Genomic DNA, 23,725 nt, shown 5'->3' with positions numbered 1-23,725 from the left:
CTGAAAGTTAGGGGAGGTGGGGGTTAATTTAGGGGCAGTTATGGTTAGTGGGGTGTTTAGGGTTAATTTAGGGGCAGTTATGGTTAATTGGGTGTTTAGAGTTAATTTAGGGGCAGTTATGTTAATAGGGTGTTTAGGGTTAATTTAGGAGCAGCTGTGGTTAATGGGGTGTTTGGGGTTAATTTGAGGCAGTTGTGGTTAATGGTGTGTTTAGGGTTAATTTAGGGGATGCTGTGGTTGATGGGGTCTTTAGGGTTAATTTAGGGGATGTTGTGGTTAAGGGGGTGTTAAGGGTTAATTTAGGGGCAGTTATGGTTAATGGGGAGTTTAGGGTTAATTTAGGGGAATCTAAATCCTGGGGGCAGTGAAGTGACATATCTGGGGGTATAAGGCATATACAGTATATAAGGCATATGTGGGGAGGGCAGTGTGGCATGTCTGGGGAGGACGGAGTGGTGTATCAGGGTGTATAAGGCATATCTGGGGGTAGAGTGGCATATATGGGGGTAGAGAAGTGGCATGTCTGGGAGGCAGGGTGGCATGTCTGGGGAGGATGGAGTGGGGTATCAGGGGATATAAGGCGTATCAGGCACAGTGGCAGATGTGGGAGGCAGCGTGGAGTGGCAGATGTGGGAGGCAGCGTGGCATATGTGGGAGGCATTGTGGAGTGGCAGATGTGGGAGGCAGCATGGCGTGGCATATGTGGGGAGGGCAGGGTGGCATGTCTGGGGAGGATGGAGTGGTGTTTCAGGGGGTATAAGGCGTATCAGGCACAGTGGCATGTGGGGGGTGGAGTGGCAGATGTGGGAGGCAGCGTGGCGTGGCAGATGTGGGAGGTGGCGTGGCAGATGTGGGAGGCAGCGTGGCGTGGCATATGTGGGAGGCAGCGTGGCGTGGCAGATGTGGGAGGCAGCGTGGAGTGGCAGATGTGGGAGGCAGCGTGGAGTGGCAGATGTGGGAGGCAGCGTGGAGTGCTGTGGTAGGCAGCGTGGCATATGTGGGGGGCAGCATGGCATGTCTGGGAGGCAGCGTAGCAAGCCTGGGCTCAAATGTGCATATATTGGGGGGCTGGTTGGGAAATAAAGACAAGAAATGTATTATCAAAGTTTTTTTATTCTGCTGTTTGTATTTAACATCATTTGTTTAGTAAATTATTTTAAATAAATGAAAAATTTACATTCATTTTTTTTATCCGATTAATCGATTAATCGAAAAAATAATCGGCCAACTAATCGATTATTAAAATAATCGTTAGTTGCAGCCCTACATCAGAGATAAAACTGTACTTTTAGAGCAATATAAAAAGGGCCCGAACCTGCCTTCCTGGCTGTATGTCTCTAATGCATTATGTATTTATCTAAACTTTCCCATGTATGTGACTTCTATCTATATTGCGCTCTATTTTCATTAATCAAAAGAACAGATGTTACACTTTAATTGGTTCTAGAATTATTATAGATTTTACAAAGTGGAACTACCACCAAACGGATGGTATATGTGCTCATGACCATTCAATGCTTATTATTGAATAAGTATTGGGAACTTCTTAGCTCCAGCTACCTGGAGCCTTCCCTTGCAGCTGACGTCAGCGGGAAACACCACCATTTAAAGGGAAAATGGGCGTATCAAGACCCCGCTCCCGCGACCTGGGGGATTCGGGTCTTGACACAGAGAACCAGAGAAGAGGTGCTTCACATGGAGATCTCTGGGTCAAACCCAGAGAGTTCCCAGATATGCTTATAATATTCTTTAAATGTCATCAATACCTCCAGCAACTGGGGATTTGTGTATTGCAGAGCTGCCATTTCCTGCTCAATCTCAGCCTGGTTCTTTTTCTTCTCATCATGTTTAACCTCTTCCTTTCGCTCGGGAACAGCTTCTGCTGCTGGTGCGATAGGTACCTTATTTTGCATCCAGGCCTTAGAGAGACAGAGGGAGAGCAATTATGATAAAGTCATAACACAGACCTACAAAGGTATTATTACAAAGTCAAGAATATGAACAAAGCAGGGCTATAATACAAATAGCCTTATGAAGAAGGTATGCTATTTAGGTAATTTACGTCTAAGGGATTTTTGCTTGTTCAAGCTCTGTTGGCTTCCCATGGTAAATAGAGTATGCAGACTGCAACAACTTTGCAAACAAGCACAAATCTCTTTACATGAATTCTTAAGTAAAGGAATTTAATCTAACACAAAGATTGAGGCAGAAGAATGTGCAAAGCGATTTAGACAGTGGCCTGAAAGCATTCATTTAGAAATTAGAAATTTAGCTAGCCCAAAATACAACTTAAAGTACCAATGAATATATATATATATATATATATATATATATATTTTTTTTTTTTTTAAAGTGTTGCATACCAAGTGCGAATACTGAAAACAAAGAAAGGAACAGAAGATACATATTGCATGGTGCATTTCTCTTATCGCACCTGTTGGAACTGCACTGGTATAGGTTTGGCATAAGGAACTTTTTTCTGGGGTACTTTCTTTTGATCCTTCTGCATCACCTCCTCCATTCCCCAGTCCAGCCCAGGAATGGTCATTTCCACGGCACTAGCTTCCTCCTTGCCTGAAGGCAGAGCGAAGGAAAAGATTAGGAAACACAGGAAAACATTTAAGAAATTAACAGTGAAGATTCTGATAACAACTAACCCATCTGTTCCTGTTCCATTGCCATTTTCAGCTGTTCTGGGATTCCCATACCAGGAATAACAGCTAGATTGTTGGGTTCAACATCATCTAAAATAAATAAAATAAAAATTAATCCAGTATATACATATATATATATATATATATATACACACACACACACACACACCAAATACCAATTCACTGGGTTATCCATTCATCATGGTTATCCAGCAGCCCTAAATAAATAGTTTATATGTGCACCTACTGTCAGTGCTAAAGTGGGAGTGAGCGGACATACATGGACCAGAAGCCAATTGCTATCGTTTGACCTGTATAAACCTTGAGTGCATAAAATTAGAGCCATTGCTGCCACCGATGTTAGAGTTAAATAACTCCTTTATCGAAAATATGCACATATTGTGTTTCTTGTTTATCGATCTGTGTGATCATTTTGGAGACATTTAGGAGAACTCCCTTCCTGATGCATTGAAGATCAGCCGCTCTTTATTTGTATTCCATTGTAAGGCTGGTATGTACAGATGCCACTTCATTTGCATATTTGTACTAAAAGTTTTTGTTTGAGTAATCGCATATTTTTAATTTGTCACAAACCAATTTTTGCTAAATGTAAATTGTTACTGAGTGGATATACAGAGGGTAGTGAGCACTCACATGCTTTAAGGACACATGTTAATATACATAGTATAGATAAGGGGGGGGGGTCAAAAATCACCATATTCTACACCATCCTCTGACATGCCAGGCAGTAGATTCAAGTTGTAACGGTCACGCATTTTATCTCCAGGGCGATTTCTTGTCCAGAATTTGCTTTAAAAGAACAAAAAAAGTTAATAAAAAATATGCAAAGAGGCTGCTGTATAAAAAACACAATACAAAAATATTCAGTTACCTGGTGTGATCGTTAGATCCTGAGCACAGTATATGTCCCAGTGGATGCCAAGCAAGGCTCCAGATCATACCCTCATGAGCAATCTCCATGCCACCTACCTCCTTTTCTACCCTGTAGAAGACACAGAGATTATATCACAAACGTATATTAGTCCTAAAGCCTATAAATAGATTAGCAAAACTAGTACATACCCGACGTGCCAGAACAGAAGAGAGCCATCAGAACCCCCACTGGCAAAGAGACCCTCGTGCACTGGATGCCAGGCAACAGCTGAAAGAAAAAGAAAATAATAAGCATGTGAACGTATTCAGACAGACTCTCTGTTGGAGAGAGAAAGAAGAACAAAAGAACACCAATGCTAACCTGTGGCTTCTTTTTTGTGGCCTCTGAAAACTTGCAACTCTTCACGAAGGTTGCGGATGTCAAACAGCTTGCAGAGATGGTCTCGGGAAGCAGTGAGCAGCCAATTTCCATTGAGGTTCCATTTCACTTCCATTACTGTGTTCTTATGAGCATGTCTAGCACAGGAAGAAGAAAGATGAACAGAAGTCTAGGTACTGAGGTACCGACATTATTTTTCGCAGTTAAACACATTAAAGTAAGCTGAAAATCCCACCAAGGGAACAAAAACCTGGCATCAAACATTTATAGTACTAGGGATCATCGTTTGATAAAAATATGAAGGAATAAAAAAAATAAAAAAATAAAAATAAAAAAAATAAAACTTACAATGTTGCAAGACTCTGCCCATTTTTTGGATCCCAGAATTTAATGGGCTGTTGGCTGTCCTTGCTTCCAGAAACAAGAAGTCCTTTGGTAGGATGCCAATCAACACATTTAACATCTGCACCATGCCCTGAAAAGAAGGGGAAAATACTGTACGGTCTACGTAGATACTGGCTGGTTTCATTCTTCAAAGTGTACATTTCAAGTGGGGGGGGTCACAAGCAGATTAATGATTTTCTCTGTTTCTGTGATGGAATTAGCTGCGTTACTGAACACATCACAAAACCAAACGAAACTCTTGTGAAGAGATCCACCTGCACTTTGTAAGTTCAAGTTCAAAGTTAATGCTTATTCAGTTAGGATAACTTTAGGGTTAGATAAGACTTGTTGAGATTGGGGTAATGGCGGGCAACATATGGCCATATAGTGTTATGTAATCCCCAATATTTATACTCTCATATGTGCATTTACATGGTAATTGCTGGGTGTCCATGGATTTCTTGTTTTGTTCTATGTTCATTTTAGTCATTTAGGCAGAACCCCAAACTTTTATGTTTACTTTTTTGGTATTTATGGAGGCTTTGACCCAGACTTTAGCATTAAGCACTGCACCTACCATACAGATGCTTCATTTATGGTGTCCACAGAGGGCTTTAAATTGCAGAAGAGTATCGGTGGGTTAAATGGCAATGCAGTCCCATTGGTTCAGGTCCATGTAAGCAATACCTTGCTTTGTTGTATGTACGTATTGGACATTTCAGCAGCACCCAATTTGTTTTCATACTGTACACACATTGTTAGTGACCATTGGTACAACTTGCATAGGTTGAATGAAGAGGAATGGTATGCTATCCACAGGACAGTCCTGGGGTTCTCAACTACTTCTATATAAATCAAAGAAAATGGGTATATCCTACGGTGGAGTTTTCTAACAAAAATGTAAACTCAGGAAACACTGCCTCGTTCTTCCTATCAGCCAATGGTACAATATGGATCAATATTTTGGTTAAGAATCAGAGGGCTTTACTGTTTTTTTGTGATGTGTATCTTTTTTCTAATTGTAACTAGTGATTGTTCTAGATTGACATATACTTTCTTATATTTCACTTTTGCAGTGCGAACTGTTAAATTATTAGCAATTTACGTAAGGTTTCCCTGCTCTACGCTTCCACTAATGATTTATGTGCCATCAAAATCAAAATTGTATTCCTGAGTTGCAGCGGCTATAAAAATAGCCATACTGTTTTGAAATATATCCTTGTCTTTTGGGGGGATGCCATGTGTAGTTAATTTGTGTTTCACAGTCATTCTTGAATATGAAGTTACAAATACCTCTTAATGTTATAGCACAATAAAAAAAACCCAAAATAACATGTAAGACCTATATTTAAACACCGATCCAACAAATAAGCGTTCTAACAGCACCTATGAGCACCTGGATTTGCTGATAAGAGTAGTGTTTCCTGCCAACATGGTTCCTTATAAAATGTCTGTTTTATGTAGGAGATCTATTTTTCTTGTAGCCAGCCATTTTGTGTACCTCTTTTCACTTTACATCAACTTTAATAAACCAGGTTTACTTTTCAAAGGTAATTACATGTTTGTTTTTATTGGAAAGCTTCATATACAAGCTTATACAAAGTACTTCGTAGCTGTATTCACTCCTCCACTCAACCTCCCCACATTTTATATCATGGAAATACAACATACAGTGTAACTATAAGGCCATTGTGTCATGTGTAGTCACAACGTATATTTGCACATATGGTACCAAATCTGAGAAAAGGATTGCTGGAAGAAAAATATGAAAACCCAACATGAAGGAGACATGGCAAACATATGGCATACTTTTCCACGCATGATCATTTGGTCAGGTGACAATGGATGGCAAATGGATGGTATTTTCCATTGTCCTGAGTCCTTTGGTGAGGATAAAGCCAGATAGAGGGCAATTTTAGAAGACAACTTGTTTCAGTCTGCAAGGAACCCAGCATTTAAGTAAAGGCTCCACCTACTGAATGTGCAGCCAAATTGTTCTAAAATAATTTAAACCAGAAACCAGAAGATTTTGGAATGGCTCAGTCAAAGCCCAGAATTGTAAAAATGGTCCCTTGAGTCCTTGTACTTTCACCATTGGAATATTGCAAGATCCAGAAATGAAAGGTCAGCAAACGTACATGCTATCAAAAGGTGCTTCTAATAAGTACCAACTCTGGGGTGAATACTTGTATAAAGCAAATGTAAAAAAAAAACAAAAAAAAAACCTTTTAATTTGCATTAAATTTAAAATAAAGACGTTAAGTAGGATAAAAAAAAGTTCTACTATAGGGATGCACCGAAATATCGGTGGCCGAATCATATCAGCCGAAAATGGCATTATCTGCAAAATGCCGAACTAAACAAAAAACAAGACACCCCAAAATAATCTGGTGTATGAACGAGTATGCGTGATGGAGGGCATGAGCGAGTATGCGTGATGAAGGGCATGAGCGAGTGAATGGATGTTTGTGAATGAGTAAATGAATGAATATGTGTGATAGCATGGATGTATTAATTGGGCAGCATTTTATCTGTGCTGGCAGCTAGCCAGGTTTCAGTATGTATTGGCTGCTTGTGCGCGATATGAGTGTGATTGCTATATAAAATATACCGTGTTGGCCCGAATATAGGCCACACTTTTTCCCCACACTTTAGAGGGGTGCGGCCTATATTTGGGGTTTAGCACAGGGATGCGCACTTCATATCGCCCGACGCCCGGGACATGCGGTTCATGCGGTTGTTTTAGCCTGCAGCAGGGTTAGGATCCAGATCCCCCGCAGCACTCCAAGGGACCTGGATCCTCCTTCCCGGCAGACAACCTCCGCTGCCGGCATTTCCGCCGGGGCTTCTATAGTGGAGCACCGGCGTGACATAAGCTTCCGGTGCTCCACCATAGAAACCCCGGCGTAGGTGCTGGCAGCAGAGGTTGTCTACACGTATCGCGCAGATGTTAACCGGCTGCGGCTATGCGCGTAGACAACCTCCGCTGCAGGCACTTGAAAAATATTTTTTCTTTAAAATAGCACCAAACTTTAAGGGTGCGGACCATATTCAAGCCAATACGGTATGATTGCTAACAGCAATCATACTCCTATCATGCCCAGGTTCCAGCATGTACTGTTTGCCTTGGCATGATAGGAGTGTGCTGTTACCAATCATATACCTATTGTGTGTGTGTTATTTTATATATATATATATATATATATATATATATATATATATATTTCCTATACATGGTGTTGGGGGGGGTTCATTTTCGGTTTCGGTTTTAGTCCAAGTGCATCCCTAATATTTATATGTAGAGTTAATTGTCTGCAAAGCCTATGGAATCTGTTAGCAACAGCAATAAGGTTGTACCAGGATAGAAACAAATTACTAGAAAAATATAATTTGTACTTCAAAAGATGTCTGACACTTTACTCTCTATTCGACAAATGTAACCAGAGTTTTCACAAAATTACCTACCTCTTAATATTCTTTCTTCGTGACAACGGAGAAAATCCCAGATCCTAACTGTGCCGTCGTCTGAGCAGGTGGCAAATTTATTGTCCGTTGGAGAAAAACTGTTACACGGAGACAAGCATCATTGGAGAAGTCAGAAATTCAATCGGCATGCAATCCTCCCCTTTGATATTACACTGACAACTTGTAGTGTCCCGAGAACCAGGTTAGACAGACCTAGGTAATATTACTAGAGTCTAAATTCTAGACTCTGCAACTGTGTAGTTCCATTACAGAAACCTTAACTAGAGGTCTTCAGCTTAGTCCTGAGACTAAAACAAAAGTGCCATCTGCTTACAGTGGATCTGTTGAGGATGTTGCAGATAAGAGAAGCCATGTTAACTTTTTGTTCTTAGGAATTACTCCTCCTCATTAATTTCTCTACCCTACCATTGTTGCGCAAGGTCAGGCAACCTTTTTAAGCAAGGGGGGTGAAAAAGGAGATGTTCAGCACAGTAACTTGACTAGATAAGCTAGTTTGTCCACCGTGTGCCACAGTCTTCGCTTCCACGTTATACTATTAAACTAAATGTTCCATACAAGGAGGACGACTGAACAAAAATGCACAAGCTATTGGATATGAATTTAGTGCTAATAAGTGACAGCGGTAGATGCCTTTTAAGCTTTTTGCATATTAAATTACAAACAACCAGTCTCATATTTACCACTTTATGGTAAGAGGTTTCAGCTCAACATACAGTCCAATTTATGATTTAAGTCATATAGATTTATTAAACCAATGTCAAAAATTATTTAAAATGCCAATTTTCTAGTGCAAACAGCAATTATGTGATTTTTTGGTTTTGGGGGTGGACATTCTACTTAACCCCTTAAGGACAATGGGCGGTCCCTAAACCCATTGAAAACAATGCATTTTGAGCCCGTATATGTACGAGCTTTGTCATTAAGGGGTTAAAAACTCCTGAAAAAAAAAGAAACCGCAGAAAAAATCCAATGCACACCACACTGATAGAAAAGTTGCTGAAATGTTTCAGATCATGAATTAGGATTAAACCCTTTGCTTCTACAGTCTGGGGAAACAAATAACCAAAACATTGGATTTGATGAGTTTGTAAACTTCCTCTCGTTCCCAGTTTCTTTATGAAACTTTCTTCAGAACGGTAAGTCACATAATTGATATTTAATTTTACTGATATTTATTGACCCTCTTCATATTTTTTATGCCAAATCAGATATTCTACATTGCCAAGTTTCAAAGAGCAAAATTAATTTGTGGAAGAACAGTGGATGCATCCTCACTGTGGAAGGGGTATTTTCTTCTGTTGAAACCATTAAGTTGTTGATTTACTCGTGGGCTTTAGGTAGTTGCCCCGTTGGATCACCCAACATCTATTTAGCTCCTAATGGAAGTCAGATGGCCTAACATTCTTACATAGAATGTCTTCATAAAAGATAATTTATTTTCCTTTTGAGGTAAAATTGTCTCCATTAAACAGAATTTTTTTTTATAGTCAATATCAAGGCTGTAACTAACCCTTTACAATCAGGGGCAAGCTACAGTGGGTGCACAGCACTCAGGCACATGGTAAATGAGGCGATAAGCAAGGTCATGTAACTCCAAGGTCATATGGCGAGCAGAGAGTGCAAGGGGCATGGAAAACAAGGCTCCACTAAAGGTTAGAGCAATGGGGAAGGACTGGGAGGGAGACGTGTGTGAGCTACATGTATAATGGGAGAGAGAGTACGCCTGTCTGTGTATGGCGTTAACCCCGTCACGACCAATGATGTACCAGGCACAGCATGAAAAGATGCCCCTGAAGGACTGACGTACCTGGCATGCCAGTCTACAGCAGATACCCCGCATGTCAATGCATGTATTTCTACAATAAAATCACATGCATGAATACAAACAGATGGATGACAAAGCAAAGTCTTGGCCTCTATCCTCTGCCTCTCTCACATACAACTTATTTATATATTTTTTTTAACCTTCCTCTAAGGGATTTAATTTATATGTATTTATTTTTATTTATATTGTGTACTTGGTGGGGTTAGTTAGTGCGGACTTAAAAAGTGTTAGCTATATTCTCTCTCTCTATATCTATATATTGTAGAAACTTGAATGAAAATGGTTTTTGTTTTTAAAACGTAATGTAAGGACGTTTTATTTTCCTGAAAGGGTGGTAGATAGAAGTGGTAAAGTGATGTACATTAAACATGCATGGGACAGGCATAAATTCATCCTGAATCTATTGCAAGACCAATGACTGATTAAGTTACATCAGGAAAAATGGGCAGACTAGATAGACCTAATGATCGTCATCTGCCGACAAATTCTAAGTGTTAGAGAGCGTATGCATGGACGTACGTGTAAGTATGGTGTTAAAATGAGCATGTGCCACTGTATGACAGAGTATCGGCATATGGTACTAGAGCATCTTGGGTGAGCCTGGGGTAAGTGGTGTGAGGGAGAGGAGGGAGACCGTGTGTAGTGACTTAGCTGAAGATGAGATCAAACTTAATGATGAATATCTGCAGAAATCCAGGTAATTCCAAAGGGTTCATACTTTCTCCTGCAGCTGCATGTGACAGAAAACAAAGGCCACTTTCTCTAGTGACCTGTCTAAAATGCCGTGGATTGAAATATATGTTGGATACATTTGTAATAACTTCATACATTTTTGGAAACTGAATTTAGAGTACAAATCTTCATTTATCTTTCAAATCATGCATATTGGATACAGTCAGGTCCATAAACATTTGGACAGTGGCACAATTCTCATAATTTTGGCTCTGTAACATCACAACATTTTAAATGAAGCAATCGTGTGATTGAAGTGCAGCTTTAATTCAAGAGGTTTAACAGCAATATCATAAGAACCATTAAGAACTACACCAATTCGCGCACATAGCCCCCAATTTTCAGGGGCTCAGAAGCAATTGGAAAGCTAACAATCAAACAAAATGATCATTCTGAATACTTGGTTGAAAATCCTTTGTGGTAACGACTGCCTGGAGTCTGCATCAAATGGACATCACCAAATTCTGGGTTTCCTCCTTGGCGATGCTTTGCCAGGCCTTTGGCTTTAGCAAACGAAATGCATGTTCAATTGGGTTGAAGTCAGGTAACTCAGCCATTGAAGATTATTCCACTTCTTTGCCTTTGGTTGCTTTCGCTGTATGTTTTGGGTCATTGTCCATCTGTGAAGCACCGGCGTATGAGCTTTGAAGGATTTGGCTGCATCTGAGCTAATAGTATAGCGCTATACACTTCAGAATTTGTCCTGCTACTTCTGTCTGCAGTCACTTAATCAATAAACACTAGTGACCCAGTTCCATTGGCAGCCATACATGTACATGCCATAACACTGCCTCTGTGTTTTACAGAGGATGCGGTATGCTTTGGATCATAAATCATTCCTTCCCTTCTCCTCCCATCATTCAGGTTTAGGCTGATCTTAGTTTCATCTGTCCAAAGAATATCGTTCCTTCCTAGTCTTGAGGGTTATTGGTGGTTTGCCCCTTGTGGTATACCCAGAGGTATTTACTTTCAAGTCTTCACTTGATTATGGACAATGATATGCCTACTTCCTGGAGAGTATTCTTGAAATAGCTAGATGCTAGGAAGGGGTTCTCTTCACCAAGGAAATATTTCTGCCATCATCCACTACAGTTGCCTTCTGTGCAGACCTTTTCATGTGGTTGAGCTCATCAGTGCGTGCCTTCTTCAGACTGTACCAAAACCTTGATTTAGCCACTCCTAATGTTCATGCTGCCACTTTGGTTTCTTTCGGCATAATGATGGCCGGCTTTACTTGCACCTCATATTGAGAGTTCCCAGCATCAGTTTCAAAATGCAAATTTCACATTTGGAATCAACTCTAGACCTTTTAACTGCTTAATCGCTAATGAAATGAGGCAACAGCCCACACCTTGCCACAAAATAGCATCTCAGTCAATTGCCCCTTGAAAAGGAGAGGACTACATATAACAAGTGCTATAATTCCTAAACTATTCAAACTATTGCGCTGTAAAAAATCTCAAATGAAAGCCGAAAGACTGCACTTTATCAATCACATCTTCATTTCAAATTCCCTGTGGTGGTGCAAAGAGCCAACATTTAAGAAACCTGGAAAAGCTTGGTACCTTACATATGTACCTCTACAGTTCAAATGTAGTTCTCACTGAATCAAAATTCAGACCGGTAGCCCAAAAAAAAAAATAAAAAAAAAAAATGATTTTTCTGTGGGGAGGGCAATAATATGTTTTACATTTACACAGCAAAATAAACATTTCCAACTTATGAACTGCATACATAAATAAGTATTAAATCCTGAGGGTGGTCGAAATAACCATCGCATTCAAATATGCCTTTTATGTCAGTCCTCTAACTAGATATCTAGTAGAAAAACCTAGCTAATGGGGAGAGGCCAATAACCTTTCTCCAATCAATTTCAGTCTTTCTGGATGTTATTTGGTTTAGGTTAGAAATTTTAATCAAAATATGTATCTAAATTTGTTTGAGGGCACATCATTTTGTTAAAGGCACCAAGTACAATTTTAAGCTTTGTTGAGGTTAAACTGGGCTAAACCCACATCCAACTAAGCTCTGTTGTGATGAGCTATTGAAGAATCCACAACCTTTCTCTGAAGAACATGAAAAAAACATTAGAAGTTTAAATTTGTAGTTACAAAGGGACAAGACTGAAAAAACTATGCTCAAGTCTGTTAATAATTTTGGCTAAAAGGAGGGAGGCTATGCTTGCTTACCCCTTTAATCAATATGCTCTCTCTCTAGTGGCTGCTTTGCTTTCAACAATTTTCATAGCTTAAAAAACAAAGGTATTCTCTTATTACTTTTCACATGCATAGGTGTCAAATAGGAATGAGTTTCTTTTCATATAATTTAAAATGAGAAAAACTATGGGCTTCAAGTGTTGACTGTGTACTTTATATTTTCCAAGAAAAACCTTCAGCCACATGGATCCACTCACTCAATTCACCAACTTTCTCCTACTTAAGCTATTTGATGACATCACAGCAATTGCTGTAAGCAGCCATCATGGGATTTTTACTTGGTGATAAACTCAACGGAAGTGGTTTGGCTTTGCCATTTTAATTGTCACAAGAAACCGTCTACATAAGCACACAGATACATTGAAATATTAGCATACAGTTGAATGGTGATTTCAAGGTTCCAACACATGAATTTCTTCTGCGAGGAGAAGAGTGTTTGTTTTTTACAATGCATACTTTTTAAGTAGTGAGGTAAAATGTTTCATGTCATCGCCGCTTACTGGGGTCTATTCACTAAAGATAGAGTTTGCAGGAGAGTTGGGACTTCACTACACATTATGAAGAGCCAGCTCCAGTGAACTTCTGCTGGAGGAAGAGGGTTGCTGGCCCTGTATAATACAGTCAAATCCATAAAGGTTCTTGACTAACTTGCTAGTGATGTAGTGATGACATGAGTTAAAACCACAGATCTTCTTTCAGTGAATATGCCCTAATGTCTGGTGAGCACCTTAGTGCTACAGGATTCTGCTGTCACTGACCATTTTCGGGGGGGGGGGTCAATGAGAAGTGTAATCAGAAAATAGTCTCGACAATCATTCATTGCTACTTCGAAACAGTTTTTAGTTATTGTATCATATTAACAAACTATATATTAAGGCCACACAATTAAAAAAGGTCTTCAATAGAAACTATTTTTTTTCTCAACACATCCTAGTCTGTATCCTTATTCTGGCCTACCCATGCCCTGCCTACCTCCATTTTCCCCCCACTAAAACTATGCTTAATTTTCACTAAGGTTAAGAGGCCATGAAGGAGAATCCCATGATACTTTCATATAAATTTGTTATTGTGCTACAGTTTTTAGGAATATGCAATGTTTATCAAAGTTTCATAAAATAGCCACTATCTGTATATTTCAAGTGAGTACTCACCTATCCTTGATCCTCAAGAATTGAGTTATGACCTGGAACCATCTTGGAGATCAGAAAAGAGCATTGATCGCATCATTTGATGCAGCATGCAATGTGATACACATATTTAAACCGCAAACATCAAACATCTTTAAGCGATGTAGTGTATTGTCACAAATAGCAAAACTGGTCTATTTTTAACAATACTCTCCTTTCCTATACCAGTGCATCAGGCTAATACCTTGTCCAAATCTCGGATAGAAAAGGTCATACTCAACCGAAGTAAACACTGGATATACGGTCTGTAAACCACACTTGGAATACCAGACATATCCATGTAATAGTAAGTATTAGTAAGTTTCCCTGCTCTTCTGTTATAAGAAACAAAAACCAACGTATTACTTACAACAAAATTGCAAGATTAAGATTGTGGGATTTATTCTTTAGCATCATTGCACCCCCTTACTCCTAAATACCCACTTGCCTCTTCTATACTATCGTTTCCTTGAATTGGTGTTTCCAGCGCCTCTACTGTATACATATTCATAAAAACCAATCTATTTTGTGAAGCGGTTCACTATAACTGGGGCACTTTTAGATTGAAACCTCACAGTGTCATCTTTCTAAAACATTCCTATAAGGAAATTAGGAAAAGGCAGGATTATGTGCTGGCATATGTTTTAATACATCAGAAATTAGCTGCACGCATTGAGTAGAATGTTAGCATAGGAATCTTCTGAAACAATTTCTGTGCGGGCAATCAAAATGGTACAGACATATGAATTATATGTACATTTGTTTTCCCTTGGCGTTTCTGTGAGTTATAGAAAAGGTACAGAAGTTATCTGGACCAAGAGAACCCCTGTCTGATGCATGTTCCACAAAAAAAAAAGAGAAATTAAACCCTCCCCCCTGCCGGCAGGTCCTAAATTGTCCAATGGGGGCTGGTCTGAGTTGGACTGGCCCACAAGGTACAAGGTAGTAATGCATGAGAGTGGGAAATCTCTCGAAAAAGAACATAAAAAAAAAAGTCTACACAATTAGTCTTATATTCAGGATAGCCATGTGCACATATCTCAGTATCTCTACCACTTATGTTGCAAAATGTTTACACTTCTGAATCTCACTTGGTGCCATGCGTTCCCCAGGTAAGCAACGAACACACATCCAGCCGTAAAATAAATTCATCAGACCAGGCCACCCTCCGTGGTCCAGTACTTATGCTCACATGCCCATTGTAGGTGCTTTTGGTAGTGGAGAGGGGTCAGCATGGGCATTGGGGACTAACTTACTGCCTAATATATTCCACTCACTGACAGGTGCCATAACAACAAGATTATCAGTGTTATTCACAGTCAGTGGTCATAACCTTTATGGCTGATCGGTGCATGTAGTCATGTGACACAAAGGAGGTTTTGTTGCCTTAAGAAATGATACATGTTCCAAATCAACACACAAATCAGTAAATACCTACAGCTTGACTTGTTTTTGCTTTTTCATCAGTGCCATTGTTCTGGAGACATTCTAGTGCAAAGCCCTATGTTATTTGAGTGAAACTAAATACAGCAAAAACAAGAGCAAAACAAAAAAACAAAAGCCAAACATGGTCACTTTATTAGGTACACCTTGCCAGTACCGGGTTGGGCCCCCTTTTGCCTTCAGAACTGCCTTTATTCTTCCTGGTATTCTTTCTACAAGGTGCTGGAAACATTCCTCAGAGATTTTGGTCCATGTGCGCATCTCCCGTTCTATCACATCCCAAAGGTGCTCTATTGGATTGAGATCTGGTGACTGGAGGTGACTGGACTTATTGTCTTGGTCAAGAAACCAGTTTGACATTTTGAGTTTTGCGGCATGGTGCATTCATTATCCTGCTGGAAGTAGCCATCAGAAGATGGGTACATAGTGGTCATAAAAAGGGCCACCCCTGGTCAGCAACAATACTCAGCTAGGCTGTCACGTTTAAACATTTCTCAATTGAGACTACGTGGCCCAAAATGTACCAAGAAAATGTCCCCCACACCATTACACCACCACCAGCCTGAACCATTGATACAAGGCAGGACAGAACCATGCTTTCATGTTGTTTACACCAAAGCCTGACCCTGCCATCTGAATGTCGCAGCTGAAATCAAGACTCATCAGACCACGCAACGTTCTTCCAGTCTTCCATTGTCCAATTTTGATGCGCCTGTGCGAATTGTAGCCTCAGTTTCCTGTTCTTAGCTGACATGAGTGGCACCTGGTGAGGTCTTCTGCTGCTGTAGCCCATCTGCCTCAAGGTTTGACGTGTTGCGTGTTCAGAGATGGTTGTAACGAGTGGTTATTTGAGTTACTGGTGCCTTTCTGTCATCTCGAACCAGTCTGCCCATTCTCCTCTGACCTAAACAAGCCATTTCCGTTCACATAACTGCCGCTCACTGGATATTTTCACTTTTTCAGACCATTCTCTGTAAGCCCTAGAGATGTTTGTGCGTGAAAATCCCAGAAGATCATCAGTTTCTGAAATACTAAAACAAGCCTGTCTGGCACCAACAACCCTCTCTTCTCCATTCTGATGCTTGGTTTGAACTTCAGCAAGTTCTCTTGACCACGTCTACATGCCTACATGCATTGAGTTGCTGTCATGTGATTGCTTAAGACAAACCGCTAATCAGCCAATTAAGCAGGTGTACCTAATAAAGTGGCCAGTGAGTGTATACATACACACGCACAAAATGTTTGCTCCTTGATCCTTCTAAAGCTCAGGTTCAGCAAAAGGTGCTGAATAGATTAAAAGTGACAAGAAAATACAGCAGAGCCTTGCGCTACCAACAAAGTTGACAAGACACAAATATTAACCCCTTTGCAAATGCAAAAGGGGTTCTTCAGAATCCCCCACATATGCATTTGCCATGGAAGAGATGTGTTTGGCTGAACACACCTCCTGACATATGGTTTACTTACTGCCAGTCAACTCTATCGTTTGCTCAGCGATCATTGAGTCTTTTGGGGGGGGGTATCTAATGAGACCCTCTCCCCAGACCTGTGATTGCAATGAGAGAGCTTTCCTGTCACTTCCAGCCAATCAGTGCACAGAATCGCCAGAGCATGTTATACTGTTGCTTCGAATATATTTTGTTATACTAATATATATATTATATATATATATATATACACACACACACATAAATATACATACATATACATACACACACACACACACACTTAAAAAAAGCATAAAAACTTCTTAGGCGAGGCTGTATGGAACATCAAACTGTCCCTTTAGTAAATTAAAGAATTGCTGTTTGGAATCAGTGGCTGACAATTTCAAGATCTTGTATTACTAGAGATAGACTTTAAAGCTATGTTTCCAGTTAATATGTTAAAAACTGCACATACATGACATTACTAAGGAAGTTGGGGTTATTTACACACACATACATATATATACACATACATACATACACTGTATATATTTTGAATAAAGACAGCAGAAAAAAAAAAAGAAGTATTCACAAAACGGGTTTGCTACGGAAAGGACTGCCTGGCACATAGCACAAAGTTATGTTACAAAATACAAAAATATTTAAAAGACACATTGCAATATCCAGTCAAAATAGCGAAAGAATGTCTAAAATCACAACTGAAAACTACTCATTTATTATTTTACTGAAAGTTCCGATGGTATAAATGCAGCAACACATCCTTACTGTTGCCCCTCGTATCTCCAGATGTGACGGCTTAGGCAGCTACGTGAAGCATCACTCCTGGTGTCCAAGCGGCCGTCAGAGAATGGGGGCTGCACCCCGCAGTTGACTACCTCACTGAAAGGTGGCTTGGATGTGAATGTGCGGTAAGTATTTTCTTAGGTGGTTTCGGAGGGGGGACATCGTTCTGTACGTATTTCATGAGTTTATAATAATTACATGCCTGGCACTCTTTAGAAACATAAGCGCAATAATTATAGGAAGATTAAAGACAGCCGAGGCAGAAAGCCATATTGTAAATACAGGAAACGAGAAGAATCATGGCTACCAAAGCAGAGAAATGACTTGTCTCTGATGGCGAGCAAACAGGTGGTTTAAATAACAAACGTAGCTGATATTGTTGGCACGAATTGCCTGTGCTTCAGAATCATTCTATTCAGGAGTTCAATTCTAAATTTGGATGTATTCACAAGCTATATTTATCACTCATTAAGCCCAATACTAACTGGAAAAAGTGATGAAAAACAAAGATTTTGGATATCTGATAAAGTGCACCCTGCTACTTTCATAGCTAGCAAGCCTAGCCTAAACTAAGAGACTCCAGGAAAATAAACCTGTTTTATAAAGTTGTCAGCTATTAAGGCCACTAAGACTTTTTGTTTGTTAGTGCTTGTCAATACGATCAAGTGCTGCCAGACCAGGATTGACCCCTCATTAAAATGGCAAAGTGTCACTTTAACAGGAACATTTTAAAGTGAAAATGTATGCTTTAACCCGTCGATTATCCCTGCACCATCAGGAAACCAGGATAGAGATAAAAACTACAAATATGGTTGTTGGGAGGTCCGTTAGTTTATGCCACAGGACGCCCTTTGCATGACCCGGGACAGAATCAAAGGCAGTCTGGATGATCATGTACCACCCAGGTATTCATATTGGAAATTGGCATGTTTAGAAATTTAGCTGGCACCATGTATATAATAAGAAAAAACTAGTAAAACATTTTAACTTATTGGGACCCCCAGTGATGCCACCATGAAATAATCAGGGGTATTCCCTGCAGTCACTTCTTATCTTTGAACTGCTAAGTTTATTCCTCCAAAGAGGAAGCTACTAAACCCTCAAACTCTGCCTTCAAACTGCACCCTTCTTAAACTTTATTCCTCACCACTTACTCACCTCACAACCATCCAAACTGACTGGCGTATGTCTTCTATGACCTTCCTTCTCCACACCGACCAACGCCTGACCCTTACACTTCATTTCAATTTCTGTCGTACGGATTGCACACTTTGTCCTACTAAAGTCCTCGCAGAATGCCACAAACAGGCAGAGGCAGCACTAGCTGCTAACAATCCACACAGAAAATGCCACAGAACCACCACCTAATGCAAGGAGAAGATGGAATCTAGCGTCTGCTAATGCTCCACGGTGAACACGGACCTACCCGCTCAACAGTCAAGATGTAGCTTCCAACCTTTAATCTCAACTGCTGTGCCTGCCAACATCCAGCTCTATTTAATTATTTATTGACTTGTATAATGCCATCATATTACACGGTGCTCTAAAATCTGCCGGTTTATGTTCATGTAGCAAAGTATGCCCTGGAAGTCATTATGTCAAGAGGAACACGTACAAGGATAACATCTGCAGAGCTGAAACAGTCTTTGTGTAAAGCATTAATACTATAATTCAAGGGATTCTTGTTGAGATGTGTCAGAGAATTGTCTCCTCATGTCATTTATGAATGTAAATATCCAGATGCGTATGGATATGCCATACTTTCAGATTGTGGTGGCATTGTTGACGGAAATCTGTTAACTATTTTGATGCAAACACGGTGTTACAAGAGAAAGGTGAAGTAGTAATTTACCAAGAAATGGGTAGTATTTTGAAGACATTACTAAAAACCTCCTATAACTTTCCCCGTGTGTGACTATTTTCTCAAAGCCTTTGTACTTAGGGAGATTTTCTTTCTTTTATTAGCATGTGCATGAGAAGGTCAGCTTTTATTACTTGGATGCGCGCTTTATTTAGCATCTCCGGACTATTAAACATACTGAACTCTTTATTAATAAAGAAAAGATCTCGGCATACACAGTGCGAGTGAAAAATTATATACATTGCTACATTAGTGCAAGAGGTAGAGGAGAAATAAATGTTCAGAAGATCCTGCACAAGGCTGGTTGAACCCTCCCACCATAACATCCTAAAGTGAAACCCACTACATTTGTTGGAAGTACATATAGACCACTTGGGGAGGATACCCATAGAAACTATGCAAAAGTGTAGAGTTGTTATAAACCTGGCTTCTCTAATCGCCTCCTTATGCGCCTGGAACATCTTGACGTTGTTCATGTTGGACTGCCAGTATTTCACGTAGCCGCTGTGGTCCGCAGTCAGCATCCACATGTCATTGTGTGACCATGTCATGGCACGGACTGGGCTATCGTGAGCCTGTAGAAGGTAAACAAGAGGGGGGCGCCGAATTTACTAATACCATAGAGTCTACACATCTCTATAGGATCGCATGCTTGTTCCTTCCAAACAATCGAAACCCATAACTACTAACCAACACTCACCATGTAATTTTACTTCAGGCCCAGAACACAATTGAAAGGTAAAATGTTCCGAAAACGAAATAATCATAGGACAATGTATGGGCTAAAGACTGTACACACAGGTCTGCAAATTCTATTGTGAAATAAAAGTAATGTGAGACACCAACGCCTAGTGCTAATGTCAGCACTTACCTGTAAAATAGTTTCAAAATTAAAAGTGAGCCCATTCCACAAAGTAAATTCTCCACTTGATGCTCCAGTTACCAAGCGGCGGCCTTCAGGGGTCCACTAAAACACAGAGAAATATTACAAAGTAGTATTACAACACATTTCTTCCCAGAGCATAAACTCAATTAGGGCACTGTGCTCACGAGAGCAGTCACATTCCTAATGCTGGATACTCACTCTGACTACAAACACCGGGCATTTCACTTTGTTGGTAGATGTACGCACAAACTTGGTTGTCACAGCATTGAGTGGGTTGTTGACCATCCCAATGGGAGGAACCAGCTGCAAAACAAGACAGACTGAACTTGACCAACACAAAAATGTAAAGAGTAGAGCTGTTTGCATAAATTGTGCAGAAATATACCATATATAGATCTCTATAGATCACAGGCACGCTGTGATGCACTGCACACAGATATCATTACAGAGAGGTTGGAAACAGAAGCCAGAAGGGGTATTTTAGAGCAAGGTTTGTCCACGCTCTGCAAGTTACCAGTAGGAGAACCCAACAAACCAAACATTCAAATGCAAGTAAACCTGTATAAATGCTCCCAAGGAGCAAAAGATAACCACGAACTATTAAACACAGTATATAAACATTTAGGAAACCCCGAGCAGATACTCACATCATTGTAATAGCCACCATCAGGCTGGATGGCTCTCATATCCCTTTGATCTCTCTGCCACACACGATTCTGAGAAGAAAACAAAACTAAGACCTTCGGTAGGCAGACTCGCAGAATATACCCACAAACATTACTGCTTTCAGAGAACGCAAACCTCAGAGATAAGGTGTTATGATCTTTCACTCTAAAATATTGTGAACAAGAAGATTTCAATTTTGAGTAGTGGCTATACTTTAGTTAACAGATGTCATATAAATAAGCTGTAAAAAAAAAAAAAAAAAAAAAAAAAAAAAAAACAACCACAAACCCCAACATATCCCAGAATTAGCCACTCAAAATATGTGATAGAGGAATAATTATAATGCCCACCGCACAATAATTCCATTTAATTTAGCAATTTAGTGTAGTGCTTACATACTTCACAAGCAGGTGGAATAGCAGACCAGAAAAAAACACAACTAGAGATTTGCACTCCGTAAGAAGTATAGTTATTAATGTGCACAGCACAATCCACACCTTAAAGTAGACAGAAATCTGTACAGAAAATAAAGTACCTCGAGGTATTTGATGACCGAAGGGTTGTAGTCTATGGTCTTGCGGTTCACAGCCTTGCGCATGCGCTTCCCATCGAAGGTGAGCTGCTGCATGGCCTGTTGCTGCGCATAATCGGGGCGCTTGTAGAAGAGCTGACGGGGAGCCTGATGCTGGAACCGTGGCATGTGGAAAAACCGAGGTGGAGAACCAATTTCGGTTGCCATGATAAAGGCGGACAAAATGAGAGATATACGGAAAACTGTAAAAACAAATGTGTATTTCGTTAGAAGACTTTCTAATATATTATACTGAAAGATGTACAACTATTTCCAAAACACATGCCAGAACCCACTGGCCCCTTCTGACATTTGCCATATAATTCAGTGTATGTTGCTTTAAGGTTGCAATGTCGTGGTACACACTCCACTCTGCGTGTATGCAGATGACAAAATCACGGTATTATATAACTTCTTGCTGCTCAACCACATTATGCCACAACAATCTGCAATATAGCGGCAAAACATTGTTGTAAATACCTCTTGTACTGCTGATTAAAGTTAGGATTACTTTTGTATTTAAAAGGCTTTTCCCGGGGGATGAGTCTGGATAAACACATTTCCTGCTAGCCACTGCACGGTCCCAGGGGTCTGCCGAGACCACCCATGTGCATGTTCAGAAAGCACACCTACTGAGTTCAGGAGTGTTTTTTTAATCAATGATTGGCTGCACTGAGAAGCCAAGACCTGAGCGATAAATCAGAGCGCTGAAGGCCTGAGCACTGCAGCTTCTCCTTAACTGTTTTTTAAATTAAAGTCTTTAAGAGTACTTTGAATATGCATTCTTCATCGGTGGAGCTGCGTGGGACACTAGACTGCCTAATAACATATTTCATGAATGTTTACGTTAAACCTAAAGCAGCATTTTCTTACTAGGGCACCATGTATGACAGTAGATTGTACAGTATGATACAAACAACCTTCCCTCAATCGAAAAATGCTCATAATGTAGACGTGTAAATATGAAAGAGCAGGAATAAAGGCAAACAGGAATAAGAACAGCGATTCCTATTGCAAATCCAAAAGTGGCTCAAGTTTTGACATCAGCAGTTAAATACAACATACATTGGTTTTCAGTGATGCTTATTCATTCATTCAGAATTTATTTGAAATCATTGGGTCCAAATATGGAAAGCCGTTGATATTCGTAAACACTTAATTTTTGTAGGCTAGCCATACCTAACCTTCCCTATAGTAAGCTGGAACACAATCACATGACGTCATCATACCAATCAGCATAACAAAATATCCCTTAGCCCACAATAAGAGATCATACATTGGAACAATAATTCAAAATTTTGTCTGACTACAACATTCCACCTTGCATCTGAAAATGAACATATACTAGGACATGAGACCACTATTAAAGAGGTAGTCATGACCAAATTAGACACCCCCCCCCCCCAGTACAGTCATGCAAACCAGCTAGCATGCATGCATGAGTGCGCATGTGCAAAGAGCATACAGCATTGGCATACTGCAAACATAGGTCAGAGATTCGAGTATCTTGTGTCTTTAGACCGCTAACCAATACAGACACAAAACACCTGCAAAGCGCTTGGAAGACGGTTAAAGACTGGAAGGTTCTGTACCATAATATGTCAGTGGTGTCCTGTAAACACACAGAGCCCAGTACTACAATAAAATGAACTGAACCGAATCAAACCCCGCCTCTGGCTGAGATATACAAATCAATAGCATATTGCCTATCTATTACAATGTTACACTGTGATGTGCGTGGCTGGACCATGTAGCTCCAAGGAATAAAGTTTGTTAAAGTACTTGGCAAGCGACACACACACACACACACACACACACAAAACAGTTCATGTTATACAGTAACAGGAGCGTGCTGTTATTTAAAGGGACCGTCCAGTCTCCCAGACACTCCTACTATAGATATACTCCGGGTAACCCAATCATCAGAATACTTTAATATGCGTCAGGACAGCCGACACGGAGGCTGCAAAATCTTCTTTAATCCTCTATTATCTGAAATGTATGAATGTATCTACTGCGAGCCAATGAGCTGAGTGGGGGAGGCAGGGATATAGTATGGACGCACTGGGGAGATTAAGATAAATCCTTCCATGAATTTGCCAAAGGGGGAAAAATTATCTTAAGGGGGACACTCGTGCTATCATACATCCTAATGGACATGATGATCCCTTTCATAACTTCAAATTATGAACAACGCTTTAAAGGTACAGCCCACTGTGAAAGGTAATCAACAAGGACATTACCAGAAATCAAAACAAGAAATTGTGTCCAAAAAGGTATGCACAAGCAATGGTCTGAGGAAGCAGCAAGGCTTCTGGACAAGTTTTCTCG

General features: G+C 40.1%; 1 protein-coding gene across 2 annotated transcripts in view; it reads right to left on the bottom strand.

Moving 5' to 3' along the window:
* Positions 1–21,583, bottom strand: part of WDR33 (WD repeat domain 33) — a 31,676-nt gene extending 10,093 nt beyond the window's left edge. For both annotated transcript variants that reach the window (XM_053459053.1, XM_053459054.1), the window contains exons 1-14: positions 21,359–21,583; positions 20,805–20,873; positions 20,356–20,460; positions 20,143–20,238; positions 19,695–19,846; positions 7,777–7,874; positions 4,276–4,402; positions 3,910–4,064; positions 3,738–3,816; positions 3,547–3,657; positions 3,370–3,464; positions 2,658–2,744; positions 2,435–2,574; positions 1,767–1,919 (exon numbers count right to left, since the gene is read on the bottom strand). In XM_053459053.1, coding sequence (XP_053315028.1) covers positions 1,767–1,919; positions 2,435–2,574; positions 2,658–2,744; positions 3,370–3,464; positions 3,547–3,657; positions 3,738–3,816; positions 3,910–4,064; positions 4,276–4,402; positions 7,777–7,874; positions 19,695–19,846; positions 20,143–20,238; positions 20,356–20,460; positions 20,805–20,873; positions 21,359–21,562 — 1,671 coding nt within the window. In that variant the 5' untranslated portion in view covers positions 21,563–21,583. The remainder of the gene's footprint in view (positions 1–1,766; positions 1,920–2,434; positions 2,575–2,657; positions 2,745–3,369; positions 3,465–3,546; positions 3,658–3,737; positions 3,817–3,909; positions 4,065–4,275; positions 4,403–7,776; positions 7,875–19,694; positions 19,847–20,142; positions 20,239–20,355; positions 20,461–20,804; positions 20,874–21,358) is intronic.
* Positions 21,584–23,725: the final 2,142 nt, after the last annotated feature.

Source organism: Spea bombifrons, chromosome 3 (assembly GCF_027358695.1).
Source record: "Spea bombifrons isolate aSpeBom1 chromosome 3, aSpeBom1.2.pri, whole genome shotgun sequence".
NCBI classification, from domain to species: Eukaryota; Metazoa; Chordata; class Amphibia; order Anura; family Pelobatidae; genus Spea; species Spea bombifrons.
Note: the sequence above shows the minus strand (reverse complement) of the source record. Positions and strands in the feature narration are given on the sequence as shown.